Source organism: Schistocerca serialis, chromosome 4, assembly GCF_023864345.2.
Source record: "Schistocerca serialis cubense isolate TAMUIC-IGC-003099 chromosome 4, iqSchSeri2.2, whole genome shotgun sequence".
Lineage (NCBI taxonomy): Eukaryota > Metazoa > Arthropoda > Insecta > Orthoptera > Acrididae > Schistocerca > Schistocerca serialis.
Window position 1 is genome coordinate 64,194,797 of NC_064641.1, and position 19,152 is coordinate 64,213,948.

General features: G+C 38.2%; 1 protein-coding gene across 4 annotated transcripts in view; it reads right to left on the reverse strand.

The window, feature by feature from the left end:
* Window positions 1-19,152, reverse strand: part of LOC126473172 (uncharacterized) — an 84,310-nt gene that overhangs the window by 4,946 nt on the left and 60,212 nt on the right. For all 4 annotated transcript variants that reach the window (XM_050100052.1, XM_050100053.1, XM_050100051.1 and 1 more), the window contains exon 6: window positions 4,829-5,294. In XM_050100052.1, the coding sequence (XP_049956009.1) occupies window positions 4,829-5,294 (466 nt within the window). The remainder of the gene's footprint in view (window positions 1-4,828; window positions 5,295-19,152) is intronic.

Consider the following 19,152-nt stretch of genomic DNA (forward strand, 5'->3'; position numbering starts at 1 on the left):
GAGTATTGCCGCCTACATTAAAACTTTGGTTAAGTTGCATCGTGTCCTTCATGACAAAACCCACAACATTAATACCAATGGTGTCAAACTTCATCATGACAAGGCTCACCTCCATGTCGCTGCTCCATTTAATAAGAAAACTGCCAAACTTGGGTGGGAATTGCTCTAGCATCCACTGTACAGTCTGGACCTTGCACTGTCAGCCTTTCATCGCTTCTGTCCTATAAGAAACTTCCGACCCGCCAACGCTTTGCGACAGATGTGGAAGTGAAATCAGCAGTCCACAGATGGCTATACTGCAACCAAATGGGCTTCTACGAACAGAGCATATGGAAACTGGTACGATGATGGGAGAAATCTGTTGAGAAGGTTGCAGAAAAGCAGGTAAAACATGTAAGTTCACTTAAAATTATTGTGCATTATTTTCTGATCTTCCCTCATATCCTGGTAACATTCTTTCACATTCTGTTCAATCTACAAGATAGAACTAAAAACAGGCACAGTTATTAGAATGATACATCTGTGACGGTTATGTAAATGGAGGCATCCTGGGAGATCAGTGGCATTTAATGATACTAGGTTTGGATTCATAATATATTACTTGTCCTCCAATCAAAAAGCATACATTCTCAAATGGAGGATTTCAATCATTCACACCTTCGACTGTTGTTCAAAGGGAGTCAGAACATTACTACAATAAGTGGCATATGAAGGAGTTGAACGAGACCAAGAAAATCAAAAGGAACATACTCCAGAAAATTTACTGAGCATACCATCACATTAGTAAACATGAACAATAGGTGAGAGGCAAGAACACAAAACTAATGGGGGAAGAACACTTTGACTTTCCGTCAGTAATGTCACCCTTTGTTTTGGTGGTTCTTCAAATACGTAAAAGAATCTCCATAGACAATATTACAGAAGTATTGTACTTGCAAGCCAGTTGCTGCTCATGAGACCAAGGCCCACTTCACTGGTCATGTACTGTGTCCCAGGCAGGAGTTGAAGGTGTATTGGGGGCTTCAGACACACATGGGTTCAAATACTGTTTATACCTTCTTGATAAGCTGTCTCTTGAACATACAACCTGTATGCAGAAGTGCTTATGAGAACCACTACCTTAGTGTACAAGAACATGTTAGCTTTCTGAACAGACATTTTCAGTACAATATGATTAATACAGAGAACATCGGAGACTGATGTTGCTTAATAATTCCACAAAACTCGCTCTACAGAAAGTACCACAATTGTATCAAATGGTACGGGTAGTTGAGTGTTTAATTGTAATCTTGGAAATAAATAAAGTTACATAATCAATTTTTTTGTTTATTTTTAGGTACTCTCGTCAGAAGTTATCAGGAACAACTTGATGCTATAGATCAAAAACAAAGGAAATCAGCATAAAAGTTTGGTAGAATGTTTCAGAAAAATCAATACTCATATGTATGAACTGATGGATAAAAATTGTGCCACTGTAGCCATGGAAGCAGAACATTTCCATAAATTTTGGACAAAGCAGCAGCAACTGCGGCAAGCAGCTTTGGCTGAAATTAACTCGGTGACAAGACCAAGAGGGAAATGAGAAGTATATATTACAAAGGGTGTACCATAATTAATGGCATAAAGGCATGCAGCTGTAAACATAGGAAACCAGAAGCAAGAAATGTCAGCAAATGTGGGCTCTGAATGCTTACCATAAGAGCTATGAGTACTTCGTCATGTTCAATACTGTGAAAACAGATCTCCTCTACAGCAAGTGCTTTGCATTCCATATTTTGGGAGCAACTAGTTTGGACCAAAACAAAACAAAACAAAAATGTCCAGTTAACATGGGCTCTAAAGTGCACACCTCAAGAGATCTGAACACATGTTCAGTACAAAAGATGTGTTTCACAGTAGCGAACTTGAAGAAGTGCTCATAACTCTTCAGATATACACTTTATAGCCCGTGGTTACTACACTTTTTTCCTTGTTTTGGTCCATGCTACCATCTCTCAAAACATGCTTGCAGTAGAAGAGATTTGTTTCACAGTATCGAAGACGAAGAAAAGCTCATAGCTCTTAAGGCATGCAATTTAGAGCCCACCTTTACCGAGATTGTTTTGCTTCTAGTATCAGGTACTTTCAACTCTATGTGCTTACAACATTAATTATCGGTATGCTATACGTCTATTCAAAAAATTCCGTAACTTTGTCCACCTAATTTTTCTACACTTATCTTTTACTTATTGTGCATGGTTTCCTTCAAAATACTCTCCTCCACAATTAATACACTGCTCCCAACATCATTTCCAGTTCCAGAAGCAGTATTGGTACGCCTCTTGCCCTTGCTGGATTGTGAAAAGCGGTGTTTGTGAATTTTGGTTTATCTTATCTATCATTGGAAAAAAAAGAAAAAAAAAAAGAAAACTCTCTGTCCTTTGGGGCCAGGTCTGGAGAGTAGAGAGGATGAGGCTGCACAGTGATTTCGTTTTTTGTGCAATAGTCACGCATCAGCAGGGATGAATGTGCAGGTGCATTATCGAGATGCAAGAGCCATGAAACCACATTTCATGCCGTTTCCATGTCACATTTTCTCGCAGATGTCACAACACATCCTGACAGTACCATCAATTAACGGTTTGTCCCTGTGGCATGAATTCATGATGAACTTATTCTTCAAAGTCAAAGAAAACTATCAGCATGGCTTTGACATTTGACCTGACCTGACAAGCTTTTTTTGGTCCTGGAAAATCTTTCCCAAACCACTGTGAAGACTGAACGTTGGTCTCAACACCATAATCATAGACCCACGTCTCATCACCAATTATGATTCCCTTAAGGGACATCTCATTCTCATCACCAATTATGATTCCCTTAAGGGACATCTCATTCTCATTTGCGTGATCCAAAAGCTCTTCGTAAACTGTGGGGCAAAAGTGTTTCTGGTCTTGACTCATTAGCTGTGAGACGCATTCGAAGATGCTGTAACAGGATTTCATGACATGATCCAACTGAAATGTTACATTCATCTGTAATCTCTCGGACAGTCTTCGATCGGCACACACAATTTCGTTGACGTTCCTGACGTGAACATCATCGGTAGACATAGAAGGGTGTCCTGGATGAGTGTCATCTTTAACTTTCGACCAGCAATTTTTTAAACCGTGTGAACCAACCATATGAGAATTTGTAACACGGAGTATGGTTTACACACTATCACTGTAGACTTCCTGCATCATTTGGTGTGTCTCTGTAAGCGTTTTCTTGAATTTCATGCAATATTTAATGCAAACACGCTGCCCCTCTAACTCTGCCATCTCAAAATTTGCAAACTGTGTGATTCAAAGTTCTACTCAATACAGCACTGAACAATAAATAAAGATAAACAACCATGAAACCTACAGTAGTTATACATTAAACACAGGAGTGTGCAGGGATGCCAACCGCATTTTGCTCCAACACACCACTGGCACGAAATTACGAATGCTCCAGAATTTTTTGAACAGGCCTTGTACATCCTGTACAATTGGCTCTCCCACCAACATTCAGCTGTTTTGTAGAAACAGTGGCAAAGGTGGAAACATTCGAAAATTCCATAGCCACGTGGAAAGTGGAATCAGGATAACACTTGCGTCTCTACACTGAACAGGCAGGGGGCAGTGCACCCACTGCACAATGCTCCCAGAAAGTGTGACCACAGGACACCCTTGTGCAAAATCAGAGGCAGACATTTGTCTAACTGGCTATGTAGAGAGAACATCATGTAAGTTTTTGTTGGATACAGAATCACAGGTGTCTGTAGCGAGACAAGAGTATATTTGGTGCCAAAAGTCTGAGCCTACCGTGTTGTAGACTAAGTGATCTGTTCAGCACTGCTGCATTTCCGGATGAGGAAAAGGGAGTTCCAGGAATGTATGGAAGTTCTCCCTAATATGGGAATAAACTACAACATTATTCTTTGGCTTCCTGGTTTAACATCATGTTAAGGTCAATCTACAACAGTGCACAGTGGAGCTGGGTGCGACATCGTACTTTATGCGTAGTAGAGCCCTTTCAGGAAAGCAAGGACTTGGATCAGGAACAACGTTTCATATGGTATAGTTCATCATTTGTGCAGCAATTGATGAAAGCCGAATGGTGCACATCAGTGTAAAAAATTTTGATTCTGAAGAGATGAAGCTATCAAGAGCTACACTCATAGCTAACCTAGAAGGGTCAGTGGAGGATGAGTTAACACGGACTTCAGCATAGAGCAGTCGATGCTGAGACAGTCTGTCAATTTAACTGTACCAAGGGGAAACATGTCACATCTGAAAGGACATGATAGAGTGGACATGGAAAGATTACTGGAGAAATACAAGGACTGTTTAACCATCCAGGATCATTGCCAACTACGCCTCTAGTTCGGCACTGAATTTCCAAGGAGAATGAACTGTCTGTACACAAAAAAACCTATACTGAGTCCCAAACCATCTAGTCATTGATGGAGTTTACTCATCAATATCAAGACACAGAAAAGCGCCCGTCCAGGTTATCCACCGACTTAATGCTAGTGGGTCCTTTCCAAAACATTTAGCTTCCCCTAAGCATGTTGCTCACCTAGAGATTAAGAGGACTTTTTCTGCACCATTCTTGAGACCAAAGTATGGAAATTACAATGTCATTCATTGCAAAAATAAACATGTGTTTGCAATTTTAAGAACTGGGTAAAGCTAATAAGCCTCACCATCTCTAGGTGCACTTGAAGATGATGGAAAACAGGGTTCTGGACTAGTTTGACAATATAAATTCTAAAGATAAACTCACTTATTGACACTAAGAAAGAGAGTTATTAATATCAACTTACTCTTAGTCGAGCAGTATCATGCTTCTCATCTATAATTTGTAGCCAATAGGTTACAGCTTCCTTCAGTTTATTTTCTATAAGATAATAATAGCACCCTATCTGTGATAATGTTCCGACTCTGTAAGGTTCCTCAATAAAAACTTCCATCATTTTTTTAAACAATGGCGCTGGATCAAACTTTGGGTTCGTTTTGAACTCCAACCGTAAATAATCCATGTATGCACCATATGCACCATACTCTCCTGAAGTTTTATATGAACTTTTTGCTGCCTCCAAGTCACCTATTCGCTCAAAATACTTTCCTTCTACATGATGAGCCATTGTGTTGTTTGGCGCCAATTTAAGAGCTTTATCAATGCAACTTTTGGCCAATTTTACATCACGGTATGGATGTGGCAGAGTCAGGAATCCCAGTGCACAACGGATATTAATGTGCGATGAGTCTGGTGCCATCATTAGGGACTTTCTGAAAAAGAAAAGGAAACACAAGTGTGAGGTTTAGAGACTTACTACTATGGAAGTACAATTTTGAGTATCACTGATTTTTATTTATCACCAAGTTCACTTGTGACATGAATTCTAAAGAAACATTTCACAACAAATGTAAATTCATTTCTGCGCATAAAAAGTAACACAGCAACTGCTGAAAGTAAGTTTATTACATTGCAGAGCAACTAAAGCTTTAGCTAGGATGGGAACATCAGCCGACACGTCACTAACAGCTAGTAAGTGGTATTTCACTGAGCCCGTAGCTGCAAATGAAAACTGCTGATGCAGTGTCACTTTCATTGCAACTGCAGTCCAACAAGCTTGGCAAGAGACCATAGTTACCACACAGAGTTTATGTGGCAATGGCTGTGTGACAACTCCCTTCATTCACCTAAAATAACAGCAGCAGATGACACGCTGCACTCGCCAAACATCGGCAGCCAATGAAGCTCCTGTAAACTAGTGAACTACTGCTTTTCTCTAGTATCCATGCTGGTAACTTCCAATGCAGGTATCTCTTTGACATCCACGTTTTGTGGGAGCCACGCTCTTTTAACTGTCACCACCAGCCCTTGTTTCCCCTCTGAGGAGACAACACGTCCTGGCTGTGGTCCAGGGTGGCTCGCAGAATGCCACGAGGTTTGTGCCCTTAACCACCGTGTCTCATCAGAGTTTATTCTAATGGTAAAGTTGGTAAAATTTCATACTAAGTCTCCATTACCTTAGTTTTCTCACAGACCAGTGAGCGAAAGGATTTCTATTGCATCTCTCGAGATTCATTTTAGAGGCACGTTTCCTCAGAAGACTCACAGTTCTACGAAGTTTGATGCGGGATGCCTGGTTCATCCCCTTGGTAACAGTGCCTGATTACTGAGTGTGTGGAGAGATAATCAGTGCAGTGACACGACATGCTCCCATCGGGTGTGATTTACGGACATTAGCCAGTGGCCCTCCTATCTGCCCCCAAAGCGACAGGTCTTGCACCGTTATTTCAACTCAGTATCCTACAGCCTCATTTTTGGAACTGTAGACATTGGTCCAGAAATATCTCCAGAGTTTTTTTGTCATGTCATTTAGACACTAAAATAAAGTAATGTTTGCATTCTTAGAAGTCAACCCCAAGTTTCATTCCTACACCTGTAGGGTAACTGTCAGCATACTACATGTCCCACTCAGTGTAATTTGTATTACGTTGCTTATTTTCTCATTAGAGTCAGGAAGGAAACAAATGTTCCTTCAGCTGCACTTGGTTCACATGGCTGGTGAGCTCACTGCTTGCTGGTACTTAGGTGCTGAAGCAAATATCTATTATCCAATAGGCTTCTATTTTTGCTGAATGAGGACTAACACAAGACAGAGTGATGGAATTACATTAAAAAGATGGAGGGGATATGCCTTAGTTAAGTCTCTGGCTACCATTTTTGCTGTTCCCATGGATAGTTTTATTCCTACAACTTCGGACATACTGGAATGGAGTGTTAGACAGCCATTACTATCCACTAAGCTCCAAGAGGCTGTTCACACTTAGCCACTTTTTAACAACTATGCCATCTTGTATAGTTCAAGTTGCCCTTGCCCTTTGTGTAACACAGCTAGGTATGTGCAGAACTGATTAATAGGCATGGTTAAGGACAGAAAGTAAAAAACCACTTTTAAACAGTTACAAACTTCCCAGAATGAGGATAACCTTCAGACTACAAAGCCACCAAGGAGGAGGCAAAACTAGCTCTTCCGGAGGCCACACCAAATCACCATCGAAACCAGCAAACAATTAATGAAGAGGACAAAATCATCTGCAAATGGTCCCAAACATGATGTAGAGCAGGTCTAGATGTAGAATGCTACAGGTGTATAAAAAGTGAAAATCTTCAGTGGCAAGATGATTCCGCAACATCGGAGAGAGCGTTTCAAGTGAAGTATCCAATGATATCAAATTCTCTCACCCATCAATACCAAACAGCAATGTCACAGTTTCAGGTGTCACAACAGATGAAGTCAAAGCTATCATTTATCATGTAACAAACAGGAAGGCTCCAGGCTACACGACCTTCCTGTAAGCATGTGGAAAATTAGGAACCTTGACAGTTTTACATCCACCAATTGGTAATCTATTAGGTTGGTGCATACTGTCATAGCATTTTTGTTTTGCATGTTGCTATTCTGATTGCTATGGGTTTATTTATAGATTGTAATTTTTTTTTATTTTATAGTTCACTGTAGCTATTTCAGTTACCACATTGTCATTTACAGATAGTGAAGGGAGCTTGTGAACGCTAGAAAATGGTGTGCCAAGTGAAGAAATAAGAACATTTCTGACATATCCTTCTGTTTGAGTCCAATAAAAGGGGTAACACGAACGGAGGCAGCCAGAAACATTTGCGCCATGTACGAGGATAATGCATTGGACAGAGCATGGTAACAAAATTGTTTTCTCATTTTAAGCAGGATTGTTTCGACATTTATTGACTCTCCATTTTCAGAAAGGCCTTTGGGATTTGACGAAGATAATTTCACACAATTAATCCACAATGATCCATGTCAGTGTACTCGAGAACTGGAAAACGTGATGAACTTAGATCATTCCACTTGTGTGACCTTTGCATGCATCAGGGAATGATCAAAAGTCAGTTGTATGGGTACCGCATGTTCTCACTCAAAATCAGGTACCGCATGTTCCAACTCAAAATCACAAAAACCAGCTGTTGGCCATACGAGCATCTCTGCTTGCTCGCCATAAATTGGCTTATGAACAACACTGACCATTCCTATCTTGTAACATTACTGGTAACGAGAAATGATGTCTTTATGCATCATAAACAATGCTCTATATGGTGATGTAATGTGTGTGTGTGTGTGTGTGTGTGTGTGTGTAGTTTATATGAAAATGAAGGGTCAAGTGCAATGTAATCCTTCCTCCTACATAACTGTAAAAAAAAAAAAATCATGAAAGAAACATTAGAGAGATTTGATCTCACATGGAGTCTTACCAAGAACCGTTCTTTCCGTGCACCAATTGCAGCTGAACAGGAAAGGAGAGAATCGACAGTGGTATACAAAAGACTTTCCACTACACATCATAAGGTGGCTTGCAGAATGTTAGACGTAGATCTTCAAAGTTTTGTTCTTCACAATAGCGGCTGAATGTTTGAATTATGATCAAGTATAAAATTTATGTCATGACAATCCATTGTGTGTAGGGTCCATGCTTAAAATGACCGTTCAAGACATGTTGACAGGCTGGAGAGTGTACGCAAGCCACATTGCCCCATTTGTGGTTGGAGACAGTAGTATGTTCCACTGAACCACCATAACAATGCAGGTACACTTGAAAATGAGCGTGCGTGCGCGCTTCTGTGCGTGTGTGTGTGTGTGTGTGTGTGTGTGTGTAGTTTATATGAAAATGAAGGGTCAAGTGCAATGTAATCCTTGTGCTATTCACCATTCTTAGCCTTTCATATCTACATTGTTTGACAAAAATTCACATGTACAAGTTGTGCACAATTAATAATTGGAACTGATTTTCTCAGTCAATTACAAGAAGTCGAGTGATGGGTAATGTCACACAAGGTAGGTGACACAGCTCTGTTACCTCCACATTTTTGGGGTGTGTAGATTGTTCCTCAAGCAAAACTGTGTTTAGTTCTCATGTCTCATGGCAAGACTCTGTGCCACCATAATTTGTTGTAGGGTCCAACAATCACCCGAAGATGTTTTAAGACTAACAAAGTGTCGGACGTCTGACACCGACCCAAACCAATGACGAGAACTTTCAAACCATAATATTTAGTATAATGTTGATAATAATCCTGTACAATTTGATGGCCTGGTGCAAGTCTTTCAAGCAGGTACCACTTCGGTGATGTGTGTCCTTGAACTGACAGCACCCTGTGTTCCCAGGCGGTCACCCATTTGAGTACTAACCAGTCCCGGCACTGTTTGTCTTCCGTGATTGGGTGAAAATCAGTATATCGAATATGGGAAGGCCACTGAGTGTGTGCATGATAATCCAAGAGTTTAAATTTAAAGAAATTCACTTTGTATTGGATTGTGTCTGTTATCTAACAATGTGAAAGGTATAGTGCATGGTGAGTATTCTGTTAGATGAAAGAAGAAACACTGTAATGATTTGTTGTATATTGTTGAAATATTTGGAAACTGATTCAAATCCTTTTTGTTCATTTTTAGCAAATCAACTCTTTGTACGTGTGTCTCCAACAAATTTTTTGTTATGACTAAGACTCAATTTCAAAAATTCCTGTGAATACATAATTTGCAATTACAAACCAAGTTCATGCAAGTAAATTATGAAAAAAAAGCACCTGAGAGGCCACAGAATGCATAACAATGACAAAACTACAATCTCAGTAGCAATGAAAGTACTTGCTTGAAATGAAAATATGATAATAATGTAATAAAACCCAGTAGCCACGAACCTACTATGCTGTCATAGTAGGAGGAGAGATGATACTCCTACGTGGCGTGTCCCAGGTGGCAGATAGGGAAGTCCTCACCGGTTTACTGGTGGACTTGAGTGAAATAAAATAGCTCTCGCAGACCAAACACACCCTCTGCGGTTAACAACAATAGTTGTAAATCGGAGCTTGCTCCAACTAAGATTGACAACCTTCGAAAGTCAAAAATGGAAAGGTCTTTTAGGAAAAAAATTCCACCGTCCTGCTCAAAAAGGCAGGAAAAGGCTACATCGGATTCGGTGGGTAATCAACTAGAAGGCAGCAAAGAATCGGAGCATTTGCAACCATCCAAATGCACACTAAAACACAAAAAGAAGATTAAACATGAGCAAATAAATTATATAGCAACATACAACATAAACTCACTACTTGAGACTGGAAAACTCAAGGAGCTCACAGATGAACTAAATAAATAAAAAATTTTAATAACAGGGATTCAAGAAATGAGAAACACAGTAGAGGACCCATTCGAATCACAAGGATACAGAATTTATAATGGGAAACCAGGACCGAGGGCAATGAAACAATGTCCCCAGTTTGGAGAAGGGTTTTTAGTAAACATAAAAATAATAGATTCAGTAATGGATTTCCAAGCAGTACCACCAAGAATTGCGACTCTAAGCTTTAAAACAATGAATAAAACCTATACAATAATAAATGCTCATGCCCCAACAAATGAAAAAAAACTGTCTAACAAAAACAAAGGAAGATTATAATAGAGGGAAACATTCCACGTAGGAAAAATATATCTAAAAACAAAGATGATGTGACTTACCAAATGAAAGTGCTGGCAGGTCGACAGACACACAAACAAACACAAACATACACACAAAATTCAAGCTTTCGCAACAAACTGTTGCCTCATCAGGAAAGAGGGAAGGAGAGGGAAAGACGAAAGGATGTGGGTTTTAAGGGAGAGGGTAAGGAGTCATTCCCATCCCGGGAGCGGAAAGACTTACCTTAGGGGGAAAAAAGGACGGGTATACACTCGCACACACACACATATCCATCCACACATATACAGACACAAGCAGACATATTTGGAGACGACTCCAAATATGTCTGCTTGTGTCTGTATATGTGTGGATGGATATGTGTGTGTGTGTGTGTGTGTGTGCGAGTGTATACCCGTCCTTTTTTCCCCCTAAGGTAAGTCTTTCCGCTCCCGGGATGGGAATGACTCCTTACCCTCTCCCTTAAAACCCACATCCTTTCGTCTTTCCCTCTCCTTCCCTCTTTCCTGATGAGGAAACAGTTTGTTGCGAAAGCTTGAATTTTGTGTGTATGTTTGTGTTTGTTTGTGTGTCTGTCGACCTGCCAGCACTTTCATTTGGTAAGTCACATCATCTTTGTTTTTAGATATAAAAACAAAGGAAGAGGTAGATAAATTTTGGAACCTTCTAGAACAAACTGTGAACAGAGTAAATAAAAAGAATGTAAAAATCTTATTGGGAGATTTCAATGCTCAGTTGGGAAAAGAAAGGAAATATAAAGATATAATTGGAAAATGGTGTCCACATAAATTTACGAACAGAAACGGTCAAAGACTTGTAGAACTCTGCAGAGAACACAACCTCATATCTAAATCAACATACTTTAAGAGGAAGCCAAGTAAACTTAAAACATGGAAACATCCAGACTGGAGGAAGGGCGAGTGGCAGCTAGACCATGTCTGTATGGACAAAAATTTTCGTAAGGAGATCCACAATGTTAAAGTACTGAGAGGAGTAGACACAGGCTCAGACCATTATATGGTTAAAATTAAAATCAAATTCACTCCGTTAAAGAAGAGGACTGGAAAAACTAATAAAATAAAAAGGAGGTTTGATCCACATCAGCTAATTAAAAATAATAAGTACCAACAAATAACACAAACCATCAAATTAACAGATGATCTAGAACAACTAGTGCCTAATCTTAAGAAAGAAGCAGAGAATCTAGCTCCCTTGAACCCACAAAGGAAAAATATAAGGTGGACATCAGAATGTGACAAATTCCATGAAGATAGACACCAAGCATGGTTAAAGTTTCAAACACATAAAACTGAAGAAAATGCCATCAACCTAAAAAATGAAAGAAAAAAATTCACACATAATATCAGAAGAATCAAGAGAGGATTTCATAAAGATATTATAAACTCTATAGAAGGCAATTATCATAAAACCAACCCCAGGAACTACTATAAAATCTTTAGGAAACAACTACAACAATATGAGGCCCCTACACTAATACTGAAAGATGAAGATGGAAGAATGACACACAGTAACAAGGAGAACGCAGAAATCATGGCAAAAGCAATAAACAAACTTCTAAATTGCGAGGAACCCAAAGAACCCTTACAAATCAACATAAATACCCCAATAAAAACCAAACCTAACAAACTAGACCCTCCAACTTTCCAAGTAGAAAAAATTCTTAAAGAACAAAGAAATTATAAGGCATGTGGAGAAGATCAGGTTTTTGTTGAAATGTGGAAATATGCAAGTGACACAGTCAAGACCTCCTTACACATAGCTCTAACAAAAATTTGGGTAACAGAACGATTTCCCGAACATTGGACCACAGCTATCATCCACCCACTACACAAAAAGGGAGATAAGAGCAACCCAGACAACTACATAGGAATCTCTCTCCTAGGTTGCACATACAAAATTCTATCCAAGATCCTATATGAAAGAATCAAGGAGCAATTAGAACAGGAGTTAGGGGAATATCAGGGAGGTTTCAGACCATGGAGAAGCTGTGCAGAACAGATAATTAGTTTAAAAATGATTATGGCATACTACAAGAAACGGGACAAACCTCTGGCAATAACATTTGTAGGTTTTAAGAAGGCATATGACTGTCTCCACAGACCTTCTGTATTAAAAATTTTAAGAAATCTAGGACTACATCCAAAACTAATTAAAATAATACAACTCACTCTAACCAACATCAAATCAAAAGTGAAGTTTAGAGGAGAAATTTCGGAACCATTCCTCGTAAAAACAGGCTTAAGGCAAGGTGACTGCCTATCACCATTACTGTTCAACTGTGCACTGGAATACAAAATGAGAGAATGGTACAAGGACAATCCAAAGATGATAAGAATTGGAAGTGCAAAAGACGATATTAGCTTAAACTGCTTGGGATTCACTGATGATCTTGCTCTCCTAGCCAACACCGTTCAAGAAGCCAGGCAACAAGTGAAATCACTACAAGAAATAGCAGAGAAAGTAGGCCTTAGAATATCATTTGAAAAACAGAGATTATGCTAACTGATCCACCACTTGCAAACAAAATTACAATACGAGAACAGGAAATCAAAATTGTTGATAAATTTAAATATTTAGGCGAAATAATAACATACAATCTAAATGATAAGCCATCATGGCAGAATAGAATATAAAAACTGAACTACGCAAATTACATTACCAAAACTACATACAACAAAAAAAGTCTACCTATAGATACAAAATTAAAATACTATAAAACAGTTACACAACCAGAAATAACGTATGCAGCTGAAACTATCTTCAAAACAACTAATACAGCAGAAATTGACAGAATACTAAAAGTAGAAAGAATAATAATTAGGACATGTATAAATTAGCAGTATAAAATAAATGGACATTGGAGAATAGCATCAAATGAAACAGTATATAAGAAAATAGAACCAGTCATGAGCACAATCAGGAAGAAACGCATCTCATTCTTTGGACATCTGACGAGAACTCCAGAAAACAGAATTAGTAACAAAATAATACAAAAATAGTGGAATAGCAAGAGCGACATTAAATGGATCAAAGAAATTAAGGAAGATATAAAAGAACTTCAAATTACAGTAGATGACCTAAAAAACAAGACAGAGGAAACCAGAATACTGCAAGACCTGCAAACCAGACTACAAATGAAAGCAATAAACAGAGACGATGACGAAAGAAAGAAAATATCTGAAAGAATGAAGAAATATTGGGCAGACAGAAGATCAAAACACCTTTCATATAAGAATAGACTCTAATAATTATATTACCTAAATATCATATTAAGTTATTGTTGAACCAAATTGTATCCCTGTGTAACAACTTGTTTACAACTTTGTATTTTTGACTAGAGTGGTCCAATGAAGGCCATAAAACAAATAATAATAATAATAATAATAATAATAACAATAAAAAAACCAGTAGCAGTATTAAAACATTGAGTGACAAGGGTAAGCTGTCAAAGAGGAACAGAAACCACCAGAAACATGGGAAACGCCACATAGAAACTTCTGCGATCCAAACATGGAAAAAAGAATGCAAATAGCACAGTGCACAATGTCACACCAAGATGCTTTTTCATCATATTCAGCATCTGAAGACCACATTGCACCTGAAAATATGATTTCAGATACCAAATCGCTATTCAGCACGTTCCAGAGAGCCTACTGCAGACAGCATTTGGAGTGTTGGTACCAGCTTCAACTCCTTCAGCTTATGTAGGACGTAAATGCATATCAAAGTCAAGACAGTGAAAGTACAGAAGCCATACAGACAAAAAGAATATGTTTTTTATTTGCTGAGGCATTAGGTCGATAATTCTGTGGTAGTGGTGGATGAGAGAACACCAGTGAAGACAGTAGTTACGTATCAAAGATTATAGGCATGAACCATAGTAAAAATCTGGCACCAATATGAAAATGTCTCTGCTGACAGGTCCTTCTTCAGTTGTCACAGCATCCCCACTGGACATGAAATGTTTTACAATCACAAATATCTATTAAAGTCAGAGACTGCCATATCTGGTGAATAGGGTGGATGTTCCGACAATTTCTGCTTAGATCTCTCAGTTTTTTCAAACCAGCCCTTGTGGTCAATACTTCCTTCTAATAAAAAGAAGTTCTTTTTCTTTTCCATTCCAGGTCACTACTCAAGTATTCTTCATCCAGTTGAATTGAACAAATGTGTAATGTTTATCAGTTACCAATTACAATTTGACCCTTTGCTCAGTAATTAATACAAAAATTTTCTTTTGTATCTCAGTAAACAGTTTTCTGGCCAACAAACTATGTTTTCTGCAAAAGCCGTAACAGCTTCCACTCACTTCCCTCGATTGATATTTTGTTTCTGGTGCAAAATGTTGGACCCATGTCTCGTACATAATGACAACTCGGCATACAAATTCAATTAGATTATTGCTTAAATCATCAAATCATTATCTAGAAACTCCTTTTGCCACACTTACATAGAACAAAGCTTTATTTTAGTTCTTAATGCATAATTTACGATACCCTTGTTTCTAATATGTACAAGCATCAGAGCTATTTCACATAAAATTTACTTGCCAATCATCAGTAGGACATTGTGCATGTAACTGAAATTTTTATCTGTTACTGTAGTTTTGGAACATCCTTTAAATCGACCATCATGAAAAGCGGCACAGCACTCATTCTCTAACTTTTGGACATGAAGAAGCTAACTTCTTATAAATCTTTCCAAATTAGAATGACTTTCCATCAGCAATAATCTGATTTTTTTTTTTAAAATTATGACACTGCATGGTATTTAAGCTTATTCATTTGAATAATATACAAGTAACATTATAGTACAAAGTTTATATGCCTACTATCTTCGCATATGATTAAGAGGTTGAAAGTATATATCATGAGATAATATAAATTATTCATATCATTAAGCAAAATTAAAATTTAACTGTGATGTCGGACTGAAATTCGATAGTAGCAAAAGCAAGAGGAGGAGGAGCAGCAAGAGAACAAGAACCAGGGAAAAGGAATAAAAAGAGACTCTATCTGGTACAGTTTTGCACAGAGCAACATTTAATCATTGCCAACACTTAAGTTTAAGAATCATGAAACAAGGGCATATATGTGGAAGACACATGAAGACACCAGAAGATATCAGACACATTACATAATGGTACAAAAGAAATTTCCGAATCAGTTGTTAAATTGCAGAATATTTACAGAGACCTTTGACCTTATTTTGTTGGTTAGGAACTGCAGATTACAACCTAAGAAATTGCAGAAAGATATAAAATAGGAAATTTAGGAAATGGAGCCTGAATAAACTGAAAGAACCATAGACCAGTAAGTGTTTCAATGGGAGCATTAGGCTATAATTGACTCAAAAAGGGGAAAGGAATATATAAGAGAAGAATGGGTATCTTTGAAAGATGAAATAGTGAAAGCAGCAAAGAGGATTATACGTACACAGAAGCAGAGTCCCTTCATAAAAAGCAATTTATTGAATTTCATTGATGAAAGGAGGAAATATAAAACACAGTAAATGAAAGAGACAAAAGGGAATACAGACAACTAAAAAATAAGACTGATACACTGTGCTAGGTGACAGACTGTGTAAAGTAGGAATGGTTAGAAAAGAAATGTAAAGCTGTAGAATTATGCTTGACTATAGAGGCAATAAATGCCATCTATACAAAAATTAAAGAAACATCTGTCAAAAAATTAAGCAGCTTTATGTATATGAAGAGTTCAGATGGCAGGCAAGTACTACGCAAAGAAAGGAAAGGCTGAAAGGTGAAAGGAATATGCAGGACTAACCTCGAGTGTGAGGTTGCAAAAGGTCAATGATGTTTATGGCATTCAATACCCTACATATTGTCTACCATGCAACCACAATATTGGCTGCTAATGGAAAAAAAGGGGACAGGACTGGAAGTATCCCAACTGAGAGCACTGCATGAGGTTACAGAGTGTAGCTGAGCTGCTTAACTGACAAGTAACTCACAACTGTGCTAGGGGTGTTGACACGAAGCAGAGCTATGGCAACAATAAACAAAGCAAACACTGCAGTATAGCTATAACAACAGTTGTCAAAGTTGGCATTTTGTCAGAAAGGAACCCAAGGAATTTGTCAGAGTGATAAAGAAGTAGCAGAGGAAATATTAGCATTTTGGCAAGATGAGTTAGTGGAATTTGTAGTGTTGTATACACTTAACCGGGTGGACAATGCACATGAGGAGCACAACAACGATGACAATATATGCTTAACATATTATGCACATGGAAGATCATTCACAGCGTAGTGTGTGTGTGTGTGTGTGTGTGTGTGTGTGTGTGTGTGTGTGTAAATTGTGAACAGATTTCGAAAAAGATTCAGCAATATGATCATGTAGTGCATAATAAAAACGACAGATATTCAAGTGAGGATAAGGTGCACTTGTTGCAAAAACTGGAGTTTACATATTTCAAGGATGCTCAATAAAATTTACAGGATGTGCATGACAGTGTCCTACTACATTACACACATCAACTGTGTACGACACAGCTAGAATTATTGATAGGGAAGCAGACAATGGTTATGTAACTTTAAACAGTGCAACATAATTTAAAGACATAACGAAATTTCAAACATTTACTCAACTCGATGGTGCACAGCATTCTTCAGAATCGGTCCAAAACTTTGTTGATGAGATTAAACAAACTTATCCCACTATTCAGTAAATTTGTTTTCAACTCCAACCAATCGGGATTTTAAGAGGAAATGCATATGAAAAGAATCCTGGAAATTAGAGGTACCAAGAGAGTTGTAACAAGACCAACCAAGGATGGTGAATTGGATGGAATGTTATTTATTGCGCTGTGACAAGTTGGAGATGCTCTGCCCCCTGCGATTCTTTCTAGTGTGTGTGATCTTGCAAGGACAGTGAGGAATATTTACATCACAGCAAGCAAGTCAGGAAAATGGGTGTAAGAGAACTATAACTATGGTATGAGCACTTCTTTTGGCATATAGTTGGTCAAAATAACTTTCTTTTGTTTGATACCTGGTCTACAAACAAAAACCGTACTCCTTTACAGCACACCATCCCTCCTGAAGTGTGTGGCATTGCAGTTGATACCACCTGGAACCACTGAACAAATCCAGCCTATGGATGTCTGCTTTTTCCATGCCTATAAAACATATTATCACACTACCTGCAGCTATGCCTTACAGGGTAGTCAATTTCACGAAAGCTCCATGAAACATTGTTTCACATTCGGTTGCAAGCCATCATATTCCATCAGTTCTCATCACCCTGTTACGCCAACACAATTCTATATGCATTCTTTGTGAGTGGATATGTAGCTGAACACCCAGCACAGTTTGCAACTCTCAAGGTGTTCCCTTTGATCTCGATGGTGCGAACCTTTTTTGTTACTGTGGTGCGCCATTTTCATTTGGTTTTCATGGTGCAAGTTAATAGTTTGTTTTGAACGTTTCTTGAATGTCAACGATGTCCGAAATGTGATGTCCCCTCCTGTTGCACATAGTGAGTCATTAGCAGCTAATATGTTTTCTATCATAATTGTTAACACAACACTTTCAAATGAGCCTTACTAAAAACTGAACATGCAGCCTCGGCCTCAAACTCGACGGTTTCCTTGCCAATATGGCACACAGTTTTAATCTGCCACAAAGTTTCATAATACCTTTGTCATGGAACATATAAAACTAAGACACTATCAAACAGTTGCAATGCCTGAAACACTGTGAGCAGCAAAAAAAACTTAAAACTCACACGAATTGGGAATCTTGAAAAACTGGAAAAAGTTGAAAGAAGAATTTCAAGTAAAATATGGAATCTTAAAGTAATAGTAGATCAAACAGATGAGTTGTATTTGGAAATGGAAAAGCTAACAGATGTAATGAGGAAAAGAAGACTGCAGTTCCATCAGTTCATAAAACGAATGGATAATAGCAGACTAACTAGGCAGATATTTCAACTTACTAAACACTTAACAGTATTTAGAGAAGCAAGACAGAAGACAAGATTTCAGGACAGAAAGAAGTTTGCAAACGTTGGGAAGTGGACCCAAGATGAAAACAAGAGACACGAAGGATGAAGGAAGTCTGGGAGCAATGAAAATTAAGCACAACAAAAATAAATCAAAGCTGATTTATTGTACCCTCCAAAAGGGTTATTCGAATAAATAAATAAACTGAGGGTCAAAACTCAAATACAAAAAAAAAACCACCAAGACAATAATCAGAATTCTTTAATTTTTAAAATCACAAAAACTGCATATCTTTCAAATAACATTACATTAGGGAAAATAAAGTTCAAATTTTCAAAGCTTATACTTAAGAATATGGAATATAATCTCTTCCTCTTAAACAATACAATCAATAATACAAATGCTCGAAAATCTCTCACGCATGCGGTTAGACGGATTGGCCACTTCTGAACAACTTTTCCACAGCATAATGTGCCACAATCATCAAGCTACTCCTGACAACTGACATCATGAGCTAGAGAGTGTGGTACACATATCTGCTTCATCGCTCTCCCCACTCCTAGCCCGTGCAATGTGCTGGTTGCAGTGGCTTATTCCCTTCGACCTCTTGTCTGATCTTCACCTTTGTCCAGCTCGTTATTCTG